Genomic DNA, 17,402 nt, shown 5'->3' with positions numbered 1-17,402 from the left:
GTCAGCTTATTGAGTGCGCGATCGACACACAACCGAGAAGACCCATCTTTCTTCTTGACAAATAAGATTGGTGCTGCAAATGGCGACACGCTGGGGCGGATGAAGCTAGATTGCAACAATTCTTGGAGTTGGCGGTCCAACTCCGATTCCATTGCCTTGGAAAGGCGATACGGAAACTTGCTGGGGGGTTCTGAGCCTGGGAGGAGGTCAATCTTGTGGTCCTCCGGTCTGGATGGAGGGAGCTGGGGAGGGACACTGTCTCGAAGAAATATCTTCAGGAACTTTTCATGGAGAGCCGAGTACTTCTCGGAAGCGCTGGCCACCGTCTGGGCTGTTTGGATGTATATCATCGCACAATGTGCGCCTTTCTTGACTGCTCGCTTAGCCTGCAAGTGGCTTATGAGCGGAAAGTTTGAAATTCCTGGCTCACACTTAATGGTCACTGGGACGTTTGACACATTCCGATTGATCTGGAACGTGTGCTTGTCCCACTTGACATTAGGAAGGAACTTGTGAAACCACTGAATGCCCAAAGTTATGTCTGCCCCTCCTACAAGAGGGGCAACCATAAAATCACGCACAAATTCTATGCCCTGAATAACTAATTTAGCACCTAGAGCTTCATACTTGACGCTCGTTGTCATGCTTGTGCTAAAACCCTCAACCTGTTTGTCCACTGAAGTCAGGACGAAACGCGCACGCCGAGTGGCCTGTTCTGTGACCACATCCTCCGTGCTGCCGCTGTCAAACAAGATGACAACTCTCTGGCCACCTATGTAGCCAAAGGACTTGAGCAATTCATTGTGCTCATACTCCTGGTCATGGGCGCCCTTCTGCTTATCTTCGAGCTCTTGGCTAATAATTGCTCCAATTGAAGCATTGGGATTTGAAGAACTAGGGGCAGCCACTGGGGTCTGTGTGGGAGTTGGGCTCACCACAGAAGCTGTGGAGGCTGCAGCGGCGGTCTTTTGAGTCTTCTTAGGACACTCCCAAGAAGTATGTCCTTTTGTATGACAAAAGAAACATCTCCTTGTACTGAGAAATCTCCTCAGCACTCAACTTGCCACCTGTCTTGCCTGCCTCCGCTTTCTACTCTGGAGTAAGCTTAGACGCATTGTTTGAGTTCTTGGAGCCAGAGGCTCCCGTGCTCTGTCCTGGGGAGGAAGACCCCATTTGGTTCTGGCCCTTCCCCCCGAGGCGGTAGCCTTGGGAGTAGTCGGCTGGGAAGTCTTGGGCTTGCCACCATTATGCTTCATTTTTGCACTTTGCGCAAGCGAGAGTGCGTCTTTGAAGGTGGCTGGCCTAAACATACGCACCTCCCACTGGATTTGCGTGTCAAGGCCATACAAAAACTGCCCTTTCTTGTCGGAATCAGATAAGTCTAATTGCAAACATAAAGTTGAAATTCTATTGGTACACTGAAGGACTAGTTGTGCGTTTTGATGCGCTCCCCTGAACTCGTCTTCGAGTCACTCAAGGTAGTGGGGCGGTAGAAACCGCTGCTTAAGGTCGCAAACAAACTGGTTCCACACATAAGCTGCTATACCTAATCTGGTGTGGGCATGAGCCCATTGAGTCCACCAAGGAATGGCCTCACCTTCCAAGTACCAACTGGCTAAGATCACGCTGTCAGTATCTGTCTTTCTAAAGTAAGCTTCAAATTGATGCAACCATGAATAAAGAGTTGTGGGGTCGAGTTTACCATTATACTTACTGAAGTTCATTTTCTCGGGAAAATGATTCGAGGGCGCTGCTGGTGTCAATCTGGCGTCCAAAGCTTTAAGGTAATGCTCATGTTCCACGCGTTGCATGGCTTCGTCTTCACGTTGTTGGATCTCCAATGCACGCATCTGCAACTCAAGCAAGGAGCTTGGCTGCGGTCGTGACCCCGCGAGAGGGTCCAGGTGTCGAGGATCTGGAATCTGGGCTACGGAGGGAGAGGGAGGAGGAGATGGAACATGCGACGCTGGAGAACGGGTACGCTCTTCCAGAGTCTGGATTTGCACCTTCTGCTCTTCCAACTTGGTCATTTGGTCTGCGATCGCTCGCATCATCTGCTGGAACATCTCTGTAACACTCAAGCCTGGTGCCCTAGTTGGGCTACCCGGTGCACTCTGGTCCCAAGGTTCTTGGTCTCTCTCGTCATCGAAGCTTGCCATAGCAGGAAAACGCACTTCGTTTCCGGAGTGCAATCCAACCATCCACTGTGTGTGTGGGAGACTTCCGGAGGCTGAAAACCAACCGTCCTTCGAGGGACAGGAGTCACTCCGAAAGGGGTAGTCCACCGGCGTGTGAAAACCAACCACACGGGCGAGAAAAAATTGTGGTTTCTTTGCTGAATCTTTGCACTTGAAGTAGGCTCTGATATCACTGTAACATGCGGAAGCTTCGGGGGAGATCGGTAACTTCAATGCTCAGAAATCAGCACACTTGTCGCGAGGGAAATTAACGCACAAAACTGAATGTAGATGTGCAGAAAAATAGAGAGAGAGAGAGAGAGAGGGAGAAGCGGACACAGTATTGGGTCCCGAATACCCTCTGTGGGGCCCCCACCACGAATGGTGTATTTGCTTTATTAGAATGATGCAAATTGGAAAAGAAAAAACAGAAAACTTGACCTTTCTTGGCTGAGATAACTCTGCCCTTGACCCCTTCTGCGTTAGCTTATCCTTGGCTGTCTTGGCCCTTTGATCAGCTTTAGCACTTGGTGAAATATGAGATGAAAGAATGGATTGTGGGCCTTGGTATTTATAATACTCTAGGATGACCAGTCGGCTGCCTTAAATGCAGTCGGCTGTCATAAATCAGCCCACGACTGAATAAACAGCATTAAATGCTAAATAAAATCTGCGCATATTTCCCTTGTTTGTTGGGCATTAGGCGCATGGTTTTCTAGAGGCCTGGGCACTGAATACTTGCTGTTTGGAGGCTGGGCAGCCTGTATGGGCTGCCCCATACTTGCCCTACAGCCATCTCAAGGCTGGATGTCCTGTCGGCTGCCCCTGGCATGCCCCTAGGGCTCTCCTACAGCCCTCCATGGCCTACCCATGGCTGGTGGGTACAGCCAGGGCCTTCTTGGCCCTTATGGGGGTGGTTTTTGTAGCCCTATGGGCTGGCCCCTTTGCTATATGCAAAACCTAATTGTCTACACAGTGATCTGGCATCCAGTACCATACTAGATACACAGAATCATTGACATCATTCCAGAGGGAGACTCACAGCGCGGACTGGCACTGTTTCATGTGCAGGACAATGCACCCTTGACCTTGGACTCATGTGCAAGACAATTCACACTTGACCTCGGACGACTGGGATGGAACCCTAGCTGACTCGTCCCCGGACTGGGCTCACATGGGACCAGTTTACCATCCCAGGTCCTGCACCTTCTGTACATGTCTACGTGGCATCCAAGTGCGGGATGCACGTGACAATGGCTGACCCCTCAACATGCATTGGTGCATTTTCAGCCATAGCTTCTCCCTCTCGCGAGCACTCTCGAAGGCATAAGTGGCATGAGAGATATGCGGAATACCTGCACCAACAGAAAATTGCAGCCCATGTTGCATGTGTTGTGCATGCACATTTTCAACCGGCAGGCATTTGACATACATTTTGACCATTGCCATAAACATTGTGTCCTTCACGGGCTACATAAGGTACTTTTGCATGGTGTGAAGTCGCCGATGGTTCCTCTCCCATAGCATGGAGATTCATCCTCTTAGACACAAGTTCTTGTTCGGGCACGTGTAGGGATTCCAAGACATGCGGGATGGTTACCTTTACTGCGTAGGCATCCTCGGTACGAGCTAAGTATGCACGTGCTGCATTCCTTGTTGCATGTGCAACTCTTGAGCAATCATTGCCATTGCATGATCCATATAAGATTTAGCTTCCTTGGCTTTCAAACGGTCATGTGCCAATGGATCCTCGTGGTGGTAGAGATTCAATTCTTCTTCTTGTGCATGGAGGAGAGCCTGCATACGAGTAAGTTCAGCCCTCAAGACTATAGACTCTTCTTCCTGCATCTTCCGGGTTCCCTTTGCCATGGGACGGCTGTCCCACATATTCATGTTCCCTATTGTCCTGTAAAGCATTGGAGGCATGATTTTCATTGTCCTCGCCTCTTGTGTTAGCATCTCCAACATTCACTATGGCTGTCCATAGTGTTCTAAGTGTAGAGATAGCTAGTGTTCACGGTGATCGTCTTTCACGATAGAAGTGAAAGAGAACCGTATGCTTTGATACCAATGTAACTTGGTTGAACACAATGCTAATCAATACACTTAAATACACTAAGATTTGATGGATACATGCTCAATACAAGAAGTAATTTTCTGAATTGACAAGAGACACACAATGAGCTGGAACGGTCGGCCCCTCCCTCAAATAAAGTATATTGATTTTGGGAGAATCAAGTACATAGTGTCATGGGCATTTTTGACCAGATTTCCATAGCGATGCATATGAATACAGTATTGCAAACAAGTGGTTGTCGGTGTAGACTTGCAACTCACACTACCCTCTCAAGTGCTCATGTTCCCTACTATCTACTCTCTATTGTTCCACCAACACATGGTAGCAACAATCTGCAAGAGAGCATGTAGGACAAGAGAACACTACACAAGGTGTGTGATCTTTTAGTCTGGTTTCTCCCTCCAGCTACTTGCTTCCATATGCATAACAGCTTACTAATTGCAAGTAGAGTCGATGACAGTGGAAGTCTTCACGATGGAAGTGCTTGGAGTGTTGAAATCTTTGATTTGTGGCAATTCTTCGTGATAAAAGTCTTCAAGAGGATGAAGGGAACCCTGGGAAAGCTTCCCCTATGGTTCAACTTGAGAAAGGAGGGTTGAAATTAGGGTTTTTAGCAAAAAGACTAGAAATTATAACAAGAAAGAGAGCTGTTTTGCTGAATTTCAGTCATTGGGAGTGTGTAGGAGAGTGATTAGCACCCGGAAACACTCTTGGAAGCTTGGGAAACACCTTAGCAAGCTTGGACATGGAGTTGGAAAGGAGAAAGTGCAGAAAATACAGCCCAAAAGCCCTCATGAAGGAGGCGTCTTCTTCTAGAGAGAGGGAAGAGTGAGGTGGTGAGTTGTCCATTGGAGGTGGCAAGCAAGTGCTTTGTGGAGCAAGCTAGAAAGGACACATGGTTGGTTACTCCCTTTGTACAAAGGGGATAAGGTCTGGACGGTGGACATTGGGTTTTGTCCACCTCGGGACATCGGTGTGTGTGAACACCGGTCTGGTCATAATTTATAAGTGAGTTTTGGTTGCCCAAAACTTAATGAAGTGTGTACACACTCACTTATAAATTAGTGCTAATTCCTAAGGCTAGGTTTATGACCAATACTTACCACCTGTCACATGTCACATAACCATATCAGTAGATAGTTTCACACGCACGGTTCGGGAGCCGGTGTTCCCTTACCTGGAAGTACACATTGGTCAAGCAAGCATGAAAACAACATGCAATTTCAATTGCAAGCAAGCACATAAAGATGCTATGCAGTGCAACATTGGTATGGACAATCTTCGTTCATGAGACTACTATACCAAAATAGATGTGCTCCAGGCAAGTACACGAGGTACCAAACCCAATGGAACTCCAATCCACTAGGCATATCCGGGCATGTACACAGAGGCACAAGTCCCAACGGAAAGCCAAGTCCACAGTATCACATGAGTGGCATCAATCCCCGGCATAAATAACTGCCATGGACACCTGTCCAATGTACATACATGATGAGAAAGCACGGGTGAACCAATTGGGTGGCCAAATGGTGACAATCGGTCTTTAACAGTAGCCGTGTTTCACTACTTTGCTACGTTTTCTAGTCCAGCCAGCCCTCTGTTTGCTGTCGGCTAGTCTTCTTGGCTGCGTTTTCTTCTATAGAGGCAAGCATTGGAGTTCTGGTTGCGTTTTTTGCTCCGGCATCAGTTGTTGGTGAGTTCTCTTGCATATGGTGTTGCCAGACCATAGTTGTCACGATACGAAAATACGATACCATACGATACGATACCGTACGGGAATTTTTGGTACTATATTAAATTTTCAGATACCGTACGATAAAATACGGTTTTTATTTTTTACACTTACAACCTATGGAGCTTTCAAGCTTGAATGTGAGGAAAGGTTGGGAGGGGAGGAGTCTACAGTGCTTGAGGAACCAAAACATGGATATGTGTCTCTCCTAGTTGGATCTTTTGATTGTCTCCAAAAAAGAACCTGGATGGGTAATGCAATACCAAAGGTCTCCCAGTGTAGCGTTTATGACTAAGGGACCGTCCTTGCACAAATACGAGCAGTGCATCTAGGGTGATAGGTTTAGGGACTCCTCTCTAGATCAAAATGGCCATGTCCAAATCTTCTCCCTCCTACATAACTTGAGAATCTAACTGTCTAGCCTACCTATACAAGGGATTTCCAAGTGATGTAGCAAGATTCTCTCATTTTATCAATCAAATGTACACTACCAGTCTACCTCGCCAGATTTTTTAGGTCTCTCAACAACCCCATATGGAATACCGAGTGGACACGGAAGTTGCGAAGTATTGCGAGCATTTGGGATCTTTGTTAAGCAGCGTTTCTATATTTTTTTAAAGCATTTGGGATTTTTTTTTTCAAGGGATTTTTTTTTTTTTTGGGAGAGGGGAGGGGAACTCGTACCGTACGAACCGTACGGTATGAACCCATTTGTACCGATACGAGAAACAACTATGTGCCAGACAAGTGACTATTTTTTCTTCTTCCTCCACGAGTCCTTGCCCTTCCGGTAGGAGGTCTCGGGTGGTTCTTGGATTGTTTTGGCTGCTGTCCAGCCTCTGTCTCTCTCAGGTTTGAGAGGGGGCTGATTGGTTCTTGAGCCTTGCTTCGCTGGAAAGCACTTGAGAGGAGTCTTGGAGAGCTGAGATTTGTGTTCTTTGTTGTTGTGGATATGGTTCCCCCTTGTACGAATAAGGTTGACAAGTTGAAAGGACCCAACTATGCCCATTGGAAGCTGCAAATGCGGATCTGGTTCATCCACAAGGGTTTGTGGGATATTGTTCAGGGCACTGAGAAGAAGCCCGAGCATCCTTAAAACTCTAGGAGGTGGACTTAGGATCAAGAGGATGAATTCCTTGCGGAATTACAAGATTGGGAGAATCGAAATTCGAAGGCGCATTCAACACTTGAATGGACCATCACAGAGGAGGTCCCATTGGCCGTGCAAACTCTCACCAATGCTCATCTGGTATGGTCTAAATTGGAGGATCTCTTTGCTCGAGATTCATCGATGAGGGGAGTTACCTTGCAAGGGCAACTCTGTGGTTTGTTATCCCTGGAGGCAGTTCCATGCAGTCGTTCCTCATGAAGGCCAAGGTTATCCCATGACTAGTTACTGGCAATGGGTGCTGCTTTGTCCTCTGCTCAGCTGGCTTCACTTATTCTCACCAAGCTTCCCTCGGACTATGATGCGATTTCTCGATCTTTGAGGTGCCATGTCACATCCACTAAGTTGGATTTTGATGATCATAGCTCCCTACTCTTGGAGGAAGAGTCCATTCTCGTTTCTCAGGGTAAGTTGAAGGTGTCTCTCAACAGATCTAACCAGGCACTTTCCATAGTTCAGAAGAAAGGTAGGAGTCGCTGCTTCTCTTGTGGGAAGAGGAGACATCTGTCCAAGGATTGTTTGTCCAAGAAGAAGGACAAGACCAAGAGCAAGTCTTCATCTCAGAGAAAGGGCAAAGACACGACACACGACAGTGATACAAATTCTTCTAGTACCACTTCTAGGGCTCCCAGGGTGCTTTTGGCTCGAGAGGACCCAGATGGTGTACTTTTCTAGTATACATGCAGTTTCCCCCATGTACTTCCAGCCAGAGGAGGCTTGTGGGCAGGAGAGGGTGCTGATTGTAGCTCCACTTATTGGTGCATGGGAACCGTGATTCGGAGTTCCAAGCATTAGACATTTGGCATGACATGGTTATTTTTGATATAGCAGAGATTATGAACTGGATCTGTTCCGAGTTCATTGTTCGAGGCTTTTGGGACGTGATGTGTTTTCCTTCCACTATTGGGGATTGTGGGCGCGGTGTGTCCAGCAGCTCATCATCTATTCTTGGAGTTCACTGCACACTTGTGTGGGAATTCGTAGCCAAGCAAAGTTTCTTGTTGTTTGTGGTGGCATTTTGTTTCGAGGAAATAGGTTGCCGGGTGTTCTCTCCGAGATGATTCCGGTATCTGCAGTATTGGAAGGGTCCATGGTTGCATCTTCATCAGCTTTTCTACTTCAGACTCTTGCACACTATGAACTGCAGAGGGGGTGCTAGAATTGTGCATCTCAGTGTTATGCCAAGTAAAAACGGTAGAAGGCTATAGATAGTTGATTATTGCTGAAAATGAGCACGAGGAAGCTCTTTGGTGCTTAAAAGCATAAGAGACTGTTGCAACAGCCAATGACCTCCAGCAAATATGCAAGAATGAGATGAGATACGAGGAGAAGGGTGTGGATCCTTATATATCTCCCAGATGAGCCAGTCGGCTAGCTGTAGCAAGCCGACAACAATCGTGAGGCATAAATATGCCATAAATAGCCAAAAAAAGACTCATAAAAATGCTAGAAAAGTCCTAAACGATGTTTGCTAGATATGCTAATGCAGGGCCTCATAGAAATGACGAGTACAAGCATATGCTAGGGTACATGTAGACCGTCTGGAGATGATATATGTTCCAACATGCCTAATGACCATATTTATAGGGAAAAGGTATGAATTCGTAATCAAATCGGTTTTGCCTATTTTTCCCACAAAACATTGTCCAAAAAGTCATATTTTGTGTTAAAACTATGCCCAAAAGGTGTCCCAACCATTGGACTATGTCTTGGGCACTTCTGGGAGCCTGTAGGGCTACAAAATCCGCTCTAAGTTTGCCCTTCAATCTGCTAATGAGAATATACATGTCGATGAGTATCGGGATTAACGGATGCACATGACATCCCCTCCTCCTAAGCTTGGAGCATTGAGGTAATCCATACACCTTTGCTCCGATTCGGTCCAATTGAAGATTGCACTTCATATCCATTGGCTCAATCCCCAAGATCTGCTGAAATCCTAAAAACAGAAACCCTAATTTGGTTTTTCCACTTTCCACATTGAATCTAGGACTGAAAACACTATTGCTAGCACGAAACGTAATCTATGGACTGTCCTAGGATGACGTAAAGTTTGATATCAATGTAACATGCGTCGCAGAAGCGTGTTTTTGATTAATGCTAAGCAAAGAAGATGAATACTAATCCTATGCTTAGCAAAAACACAGAAGAGAAGGAGAGAGAGACCTAATCTATTGTATATTGCCAAAACATGCTATATATACAATGATCTTACTGATTTTCAGCTTCATGATGCATACCAAAGATCCCTACAGCCCTCTACTTGCAATTGGACAAGAGAAGCTCCTATTGATCCACCACTGTGTCCTTGCTGCCTTACAAACCCTCACAAATGGATCCTTTTGATCTTTGAATGATGATCCTAATGAATGTCTAATGATCGTATTTATAGGGAAAAGGTATGAATTCGTAATCAAGTCAGTTTTGCCTATTTTTCCCACAAAACATTGTCCAAAAAGTCATATTTTGTGTCCAAACTATGCTCCAAAGGTGTCCCAACTATTGGACTATGTCTTGGGCACTTCTGGGAGCCTGTAGGGCTGCAAAATCTGCTCTAAATCTGCGTATATATTTGCTAATGAGATTATTCATGTCTATGAGCGTCGGGATTAATGGATGCACATGACACAACCCAACCAATCATGTGGTATCCTCATCAAGAGCCAAATAGATGGCGTCAGTGTAACCTCTTGGGGTGGGGCCACTTTATGGCGTTGGAGTGTGTCCCTGATCTGGAGCTAGTTGATTTGAAGCTAGTAATAACAAAGAAAAGAAAAGAAAAGTGGGGTGGGGGGGAGGGGGGAACACTCTAGGGGCTAGTAGTGATAAAAGATGCAAAGAAAGGGCCGGGGCTCAAGGTCGGAAGAACAGTGCAACGCCTCTCTTGCATTTTTTCGGGGAGTTCTATTTGTTTCTAGAAAAAGTAAGCTTCAAATTTGTTTGAATCTTGTATCTCTTTGCTATATATACTCATGCCCTTCTATTAGACAATCCAAGAAGCTACATTAGAGGGTTTTGGTTACTTTGCAGATACATCATTTGGGACATAAGGATCCGTATATTGAGGATGAAGTGAAGTTTCGCTACTATGAGGTCATACAATTGTACAGAAGGTTAGCTTTTCTTTAGACTAAACTCTGCTCTTGTTTTCTTTTGAAGCATTATTGTAAAGAATGTAGTGGTGCTGATTTTATTTAGCGGCCAATTAACAAGCTGTGCTTGTATCTTGGTAGGGCCACAGCCATAGCTTTTGAGCTGGAGGCAACGCTGAAGCTTTCCAGGTTTCTTTGCAGGTAGTTCCATGCCTTGATTTGCCTTAAAAGTATCTGCTTTTCATGATCATTCCTGGAAAAATGACTGTGACAGTAGGCCAGAGTAACAAGCCAGCCTAGAGTATGCGTATGGAAAGGAGTTCTAGAGTACCCAAGTGAGCAGCTCCACAATATACACAATCTACTACGTGAGAGGAAAGTAACGTATGCATAGTGTTTGGATGGACCTGAGGGTCATGTCTAGTTTATACACAACCAGTGTACATCTTGAAGACTTGATGTAAATGAGGCACAGTTGCCAGAAACAGGAATGGTAAAACAGGAACGGAATTGTCCTGAGTGTGAGGAAAGGGAACAGGGGAGCAGCAAAAGGAAACAGCACATTTATGTACCAATCACAATAAAGGTTCATTCACAAAATAACCTTGATTAAGTTTGCAACGCTTGCAAAGATCACCATTGCATTGAAACACAATAAATCAGATAGTCAGCAAACACCATTGTTGCTCACATCATAGATAGAATGCTTTAGAACTAACAATGACATGTAGATAAGAAAGACTTTGCAGTGGAGCAGAGAATTGAAGAATTAAACTTCTTGTTGTCCTGTTACAATACAGGGCATTTGAGATGCAGCAGTAATTTGGGGCTGATGCACTTCATCTTACCTGATCATAGGCGTTATTCACATTTTTGTTAAGATCAATTGGGTTTCTTTGGCACATTTAGGCGTTTTTGGGCAGGCCCTATTTTGAATTGGGGTCATTTTCACCCAAGTTGGGTGACGCCCAATTTTCTTCGCCATAGCTTCAGACTCTGATGGAGGCTCCTCCCGCCCCGCCTCAGAGGGACTCCCCCGCAGCCCCCTCGCCCGCCCCTGAGGACACCCCCATCAGGCTTTCTCTTTCGCCAGAAGAGGAAGCGAGCCTCACCGCAGAGGTGGAACGCCTCCAGGCTCATTCCACCATTTGCCGTATAGTCGGCACTCGCCCCAGCAGAGGGGAGATCCGGGATCTTCTCCAGGCCCGCCTTCTTGCAGATGTGGGCAAGATCTTGGACGTACAGCTACTGGGCCGTGGACATTACCAGATCAAGTTCGAGACCGCCCAGAGCGTGGCCAAGGTCCTTGCCATGAGTCCCCTTGACATCAGGGGTGCTCGGGCTTTCTTCAGACCTTGGCAGCATGGCTTTGACCCAGCAGCGGCTGAGCAGGGAGAGCGCCTTTTTCATGTTACAGTTTGCTTCCCTGGACTCCGCCGGGAGTATCTTCCGCTCCTCTCTAGGCTAGGAGCATTGGTGGGCTTGGTACTAGAGACTGGCCCCACAGCAGCTTCAGTGGTGGCCAGAGCAGCTGGGCTACCTTCGGTCAGAGTTTTGGTGTCTGACATCTCCTCCCTTCCTGAGGTCATTCAGCTACCTAGGATAGGGGGGGGGATGGATTGATCAGAGAGTGGAGTTCTCGGGGCTCCCGAACCAGTGCTTCATTTGCAGGCAGGTCGGTCATCTGGCCAAGGTCTGCCCTTGCAGGAGACCCCGACCCTCACCACAGCAGCAGGCCCCTGATGGCCCGCCCACAGATGCGGCTCGGCAGGCTACCTCCGGGACACCTGCTCAAGCCACAGAGACCTCGGAGTGGCAGCCTGGACAGGGGCGCCGCCGAGGGAGACAGCCACAGCAGCACGCCCAGAGACCGCTGCAGCAGCAGCCACAGTCTCAGCCTCACTGGGTTCCTGTGAGGAACAGCTTTGCTCCCCTCCAGGAGGAGACTCCTACGGCGATGACTGAGGACCAGGAGATGCCAGCACCCCCTCCTTCACCCCCCCCACCCCCGTCCCCTCCCACCGCCTCGCTTCCACCCTCGCCTCCTCTCATCCCCGCTCCGGTTTCGGCAGCGGCTCCCTCTCCCCCCCCCTCCCCCCCCCCCCCCCCCCCCCCCGGCCCGCCTCACCTTCCCGGGAGGCCCTGGCAGCCCCCTGGCGTTCACTTGCAGTCCGGAGGGCGTTGAGCACCGACCTCGCTCGAGCACCTCAGCGGAGGCCTACCATGCCGATTCGGGCTTCACGGATATCATCTATCCGCAGTCGGCTGAGTCGCCTCGGCATTAGATAGCGCTCGGAGGCTTTTGATTACGCCTTCACACGGCTTTTTGCAGCAAAGGGCCCCCATGAGCCAGCACCCATCTGAGTTCATGTAGTGATACCTCCGGCCCGCGGGGAGGAGGCACTAGATTCAGCGGTGGCCTTCTCGTTCCCTCTTTGTGGCCCTTGCGACCGGGAGTGGACTCTAGAGCTCGCTCTAAGCACTTTGAAGACTCAGGCAGTTGAGTTTTCTCATCATGTGAGCGATCTGGAGGTGACAGATGTGATAGGCCGACTATGGGAGTTGGCTCATTTTTTCTTGGATCCCGGGAGTGTGGATGCCTCAGGGATTCGTCATTTGGTCGTTCGCATAGTGGCAGATTTAGCACGCGACCCTGGATATGTATGTATACACGAGGTTGCTCTGTCAGAGCGGGAGGCAGTCGCCATGGGCCACAGCCACCACTGGCGTTTGATCCGTGATTCTTGCAGTACACCGGGTGGGCAGATTCGCAGCCGCTCGGATGGGGACTACTCTCCATCCAAGCCGCTTGCGGAGGCCCGCCTTACGGCTGAGATAGCATCCACCTCAGCAGGTCATCCATGAGGATCATCTCATGGAATGTACAGGGCCTTGGCGGAGCACATTTCATACGCTATCGTGGTTGCTTGAGGCAGGAGCTTCAAAGATGCCTGGTTGGTGGCAGCATTGATATTTTGATGATGCAGGAGCACCACTTGGGTGAGAGCAGGATCCGGAGATATGGTTCGGTGATGCCTGGTAGATGGGACACCTTTTGGTCTGCAGGGTTTGGTCCTTTGGGTGGACACGGAGGAGTATGCATGGTCATTGCAGATGTATGGCGGCAGGCCATTGTGGATCGAGGGATCATTGTGCCTGGTAGAGCACAGTATGTCATTCTGAGGATGCATGATGAGCTATTGGGCGTGCTCAACGTCTATGCGCCCAATCATGCTAGTGCCAGAGTAGAGTTCTGGACTCAGGTTACGGATGCATTGCCAGAGGCCGCACATTGGTGTGTCGGGGGAGACTTCAACATGCTTGAGGACTCGGCCGATAGGGTGGGAGGCAGTCATGTTACAGTGCACGGCAGGGAGCTTGCAGCTTGGGACCGGTTTTGCATGTCATTGAGGATCACTGATGTATGGTAGCATGGGGCCTTCTCCCGTTCTCAGGACAGTCTTAGATTCTCTCGGTCGGATCGCTGGCAGGGAGGGACTAATCTATCACGGATTGATTGCTTTTATGTGGGCGACTGGTTAGGGGAGCGAGGGGGCTCCGTTGGCATTCTCGCTGGCACCTCATTTTCAGATCATGCGCCAGTTATCTTGACATTGGAGGAGAGGACACGGGAGCCTAGCTTGCAGTTGAGGATCCCAAAGAGGGTACTTACAGATCCCAGTCTCGCTGAGGACATTGAGAGGATCTGGCATGATAGTCAGTGCTCTGACCAGGATGCAGTAGGCCAGTGTGCCCAGGGTCTCATCGAGCTTAGCTCTTTTTTGCACGTTGCAGCTTTGACACGATTGGGAGAGATTCGCGAGTGGGAGCATCGGCTGAGACGCAGCCTTGCTTCGCTACAGCGCCTTCAGGAGCAGCAGCCTGCATGTGAGTGGGTGGCGTCACAGCTGAGCCAGGCACGCCAGGAGGTTAGAGAGGCAGAGGAGCAGAGACATGAGTTTTACTATCGTCGTCAGGCCTCTTAGTGGACGCAGCTTGGTGATAGAGTGACTGGGGAGTTTTTTGAGATCACTGGACCCCGCCATGCTCGAGCAGGAGTCCGTCAGCTTGGTAGACCGGATGGATCGGTAGCTACTGAGCCCGGGGAGATCAGAGCCATTGCCACGGCATTCTATAGAGACCTGCTTTCAGCGGAGCCAGCCACTGAGGATCGAGATGCTTGCAGGCAGACTGTGTGGGCCCATGTGCAGAGGAGGGTCACAGATCGTATGCGTACAGTTCTTGGTGCGCCTCTTTCAGAGATTGAGCTTGCCGAGGCCTTGAGGGTCCTGCCGCGACATAGTTGCCCATGGGAGGACGGACTGACGCCGGCCTTTTTTTATGCGCTATTGGGACCTTTTGGGGCCAGGCCTCTGCAGGGGCTTCAGTATGTTTTGGACACTGGGGTGATGCCACATTCAAAGGGCTTGATCTTTCTTATCCCCAAGGGGGAGGGAGTATCAGATGATATTCGGCATTGGAGGCCTATTACGATCCTCAATATTGTCTACAAGGTCTTAGCAAAGGCCTTGAGTTTGAGGATCCAGCCCATCCTGGGGGAGTTGATTCATGCCACCCAGACAGGATTCGTCAAGGAGCGCAGTATCCTTGACAACATCTTTACTTTCTGGGAGGCGACGGGCCCGAGCTAGATTTCTTGGCGAGGACTTGGTCTGAAGCTTTCTCGATTTTGAGAAGGCATACGATAGAGTTGATTGGGGTTTCTTAGAGGGCACTATGCTTCGCCTGGGCTTTGAGCGAGGATGGATCAGAGGGGTGGCGGCTCTGTATTCCACAGCTCGTAGCCAGGTGTTGATTGCAGGAGGACGGGGGCCGAGTTTTGAGCTGACCAGATCAGTCCGTCAGGGTGTCCCCTCGCCCCTTTTCTTTTTCTCTTCTTTGCGGAGGCTATGAGCATGTATTTGACGGCAGAGGAGGTTGGTTTGAGAGGGACTCCAGCTCCCAGTCCGGGGGGAGGACCTGCTCGATGCTGAGTTTGCAGATGACACGGGCTTATTTTTGCATGGCCAAGAGACAATCTTCTTCGGGCAGAGCAGTTGTTTCAGGTTTTTAGTGCAGCTTCGGGAGCATTGATCAATTGGCGCAAGACAGTGGCCTTTTGGATCAGTAGTGCTCCCACTCCGGCATGGAGCCCGGACCCCGGTTTTAGATGGATCCCTCTCCTGGCACAGCAGTGCAGTATTTGGGATGCCAGATTGGACTAGATTTGTCACTTGAGCAGCAGATTGCCCCGCTTCTTCTGAGTATTCGGAAGAAGCTTTTGTATTGGAGTACAGCTCGACTATCCTTGCCTGGGAGGGTGGTGGTGGCAAATCAGGTGCTGTTAGCGACCATGTGGTACATTACGTCTTGCTGGATCTTCTCGAGCTCTTGCATCAGCCAGGTACAGAGGCTGATCAGGAACTTTCTTTTTTTTTTTTCCGAGAAAAGATCCTTTCATTAGTTGCATAAAAACGCCCGTAGGGCTACAAAAGATCTCTCCTGCTCATAAGAGAAACAGAGCAGTGAATACAGCAAGGCAGTCCGGGAGACTCTCCCTAGGAGCTGCAAAATACAAGCATCAGTGCTAAGGACTGAGGGCTAAATCATACAATGGGGGGGGGGGGGGGGGGGGATAGCCAAACAGGTGGCTTGTAATGCCAACGGGGGATCCCGTGTGTAAGGTGTAGAAAGGGCCGCTGCGCCAGGTGGTGTGAAAGGCCTGGTGCCGCAAGATCGCCTCATCCGAGTCGCCCCGGATGCGGTCATACTGTCCTCGCAGGGTGTGGATCAACTCCTGCCAGATCCCCCGAACAGTCTCTGCTGGTGGCTCCAGTCTCCCTCAAAGGCCGTGAAACACCGGGCCCTCCAGGTGAACCAGATGGTCAGGCTGCTGAGGAGCTCCCATCGTAAATCCCTCTCCTGTGTCCAGCTGGCGGACGAGAAATCCGGTGCCGGAACCAGGCGAGGCTGGCCCCTAATGAATCTGATGGCCTGACTGTCCTGCTCCATCTCATAGCCCATAGCAGGCCCTGTCGAAGTCGACCAAGCAGCCCGGCACCCCACGTAAACATTCCCTCTGGAGAGAGGGGGGGCAGAATACGCAGCATCCGCTGCGCCTGAGGGCAATCCCAAAGGCAATTTCTCTGTGTCTCCATAGGGTGGCTGCATCGGATGCAGGCCGCCGGAAGACCGCTGTAAACAAGCCAGGTGCCAACCGCTGAGCCCATGTGGGGCGACCAGCCACTGGAAAGTCGAGATCCTGCGGGCCTGTCGACTAGCCCAGAGCCGAGCCCAGAAATCCTCCAGGAACTCCTGTGATCAGGAACTTTCTTTGGTCTGGGCAGGACGGTCAGCCAACCCGGGCAAAGGTTGCATGGGCAGTTATTACACTTCCGCTGGCTCAGGGAGGCTTGGGCATTATAGATCTAGTCGATCAGAGTAGAGCCTTATTGGGGAAGCTTTTTGTTCGCGGGCTGCTTCCAAGCGCTGAGCCTTGGAAAGAGCTTCTCTTGCAGCGGCTGCAAGCTCGGGCTCCCCCAGCAGGGGGCACTTGGGCACCAGAGATTCGCTGGATCTTCATAGAGATGAGGAGGACAGGCCTCAGTAGAGGATGGGAGGATAGATTTGCTTTGAGCATCCTGAGAGCTTGGGAGCTGCTGAGACCGGGGCTCTCTCGGCGACCTCCGGAGACCGGGGCTCTCTCAGCGGCCTCCTTCTTGTGTTGAGGAGCGGGCCAGACAGCCGCTCATCTGGAGCCCAGCGGATCGCACAGAGCAGGGTCATATGGTGGGTTCTCGGCCTCGTCTAGCCTGGGGACCTTTAGCGGCAGGCCCAGCACGTAGTTTTGGAGACTGGCAGGCCTTCTGCAGTCTACCAGAGGAGATCCAGGTGGAGAGGCTGAGTCACTTCAGAGGGGGTTTGATTATGAGGGATGATATTCAGGAGGCACTCACAGAGGAGTGGTTCACGCCTTTCGAGCTAGTGGCCCCACGGTGGATGGGAGCCTTTACACAGTTGGAGATCTTGATTGCTGTCAGAGCTTGCGCTAAGGATGGCAGATGCCTCTACTATGAGATTCAAGATGAGGGCAGACTTCAGAGAGTGGAGGTGGAGTCGCCTTTGGTTGCAGAGTGCACCTTTCAGAGGATACGGG

The 17,402-nt window shown here is 49.7% G+C and overlaps 1 protein-coding gene across 2 annotated transcripts in view; it reads left to right on the top strand.

The window, feature by feature from the left end:
* TRS120 (transport protein TRS120) overlaps window positions 1-17,402 on the top strand; it is a 69,996-nt gene that overhangs the window by 25,697 nt on the left and 26,897 nt on the right. For both annotated transcript variants that reach the window (XM_086796915.1, XM_086796914.1), the window contains 2 exons: window positions 10,185-10,267; window positions 10,388-10,447. In XM_086796915.1, coding sequence (XP_086653041.1) covers window positions 10,185-10,267; window positions 10,388-10,447 — 143 coding nt within the window. The remainder of the gene's footprint in view (window positions 1-10,184; window positions 10,268-10,387; window positions 10,448-17,402) is intronic.

This window comes from Cibotium barometz, chromosome 64 (assembly GCF_041138505.1).
Source record: "Cibotium barometz isolate CiBa-2024 chromosome 64, ASM4113850v1, whole genome shotgun sequence".
Lineage (NCBI taxonomy): Eukaryota > Viridiplantae > Streptophyta > Polypodiopsida > Cyatheales > Cibotiaceae > Cibotium > Cibotium barometz.
This window is presented reverse-complemented; position numbering and strand designations above follow the sequence as displayed.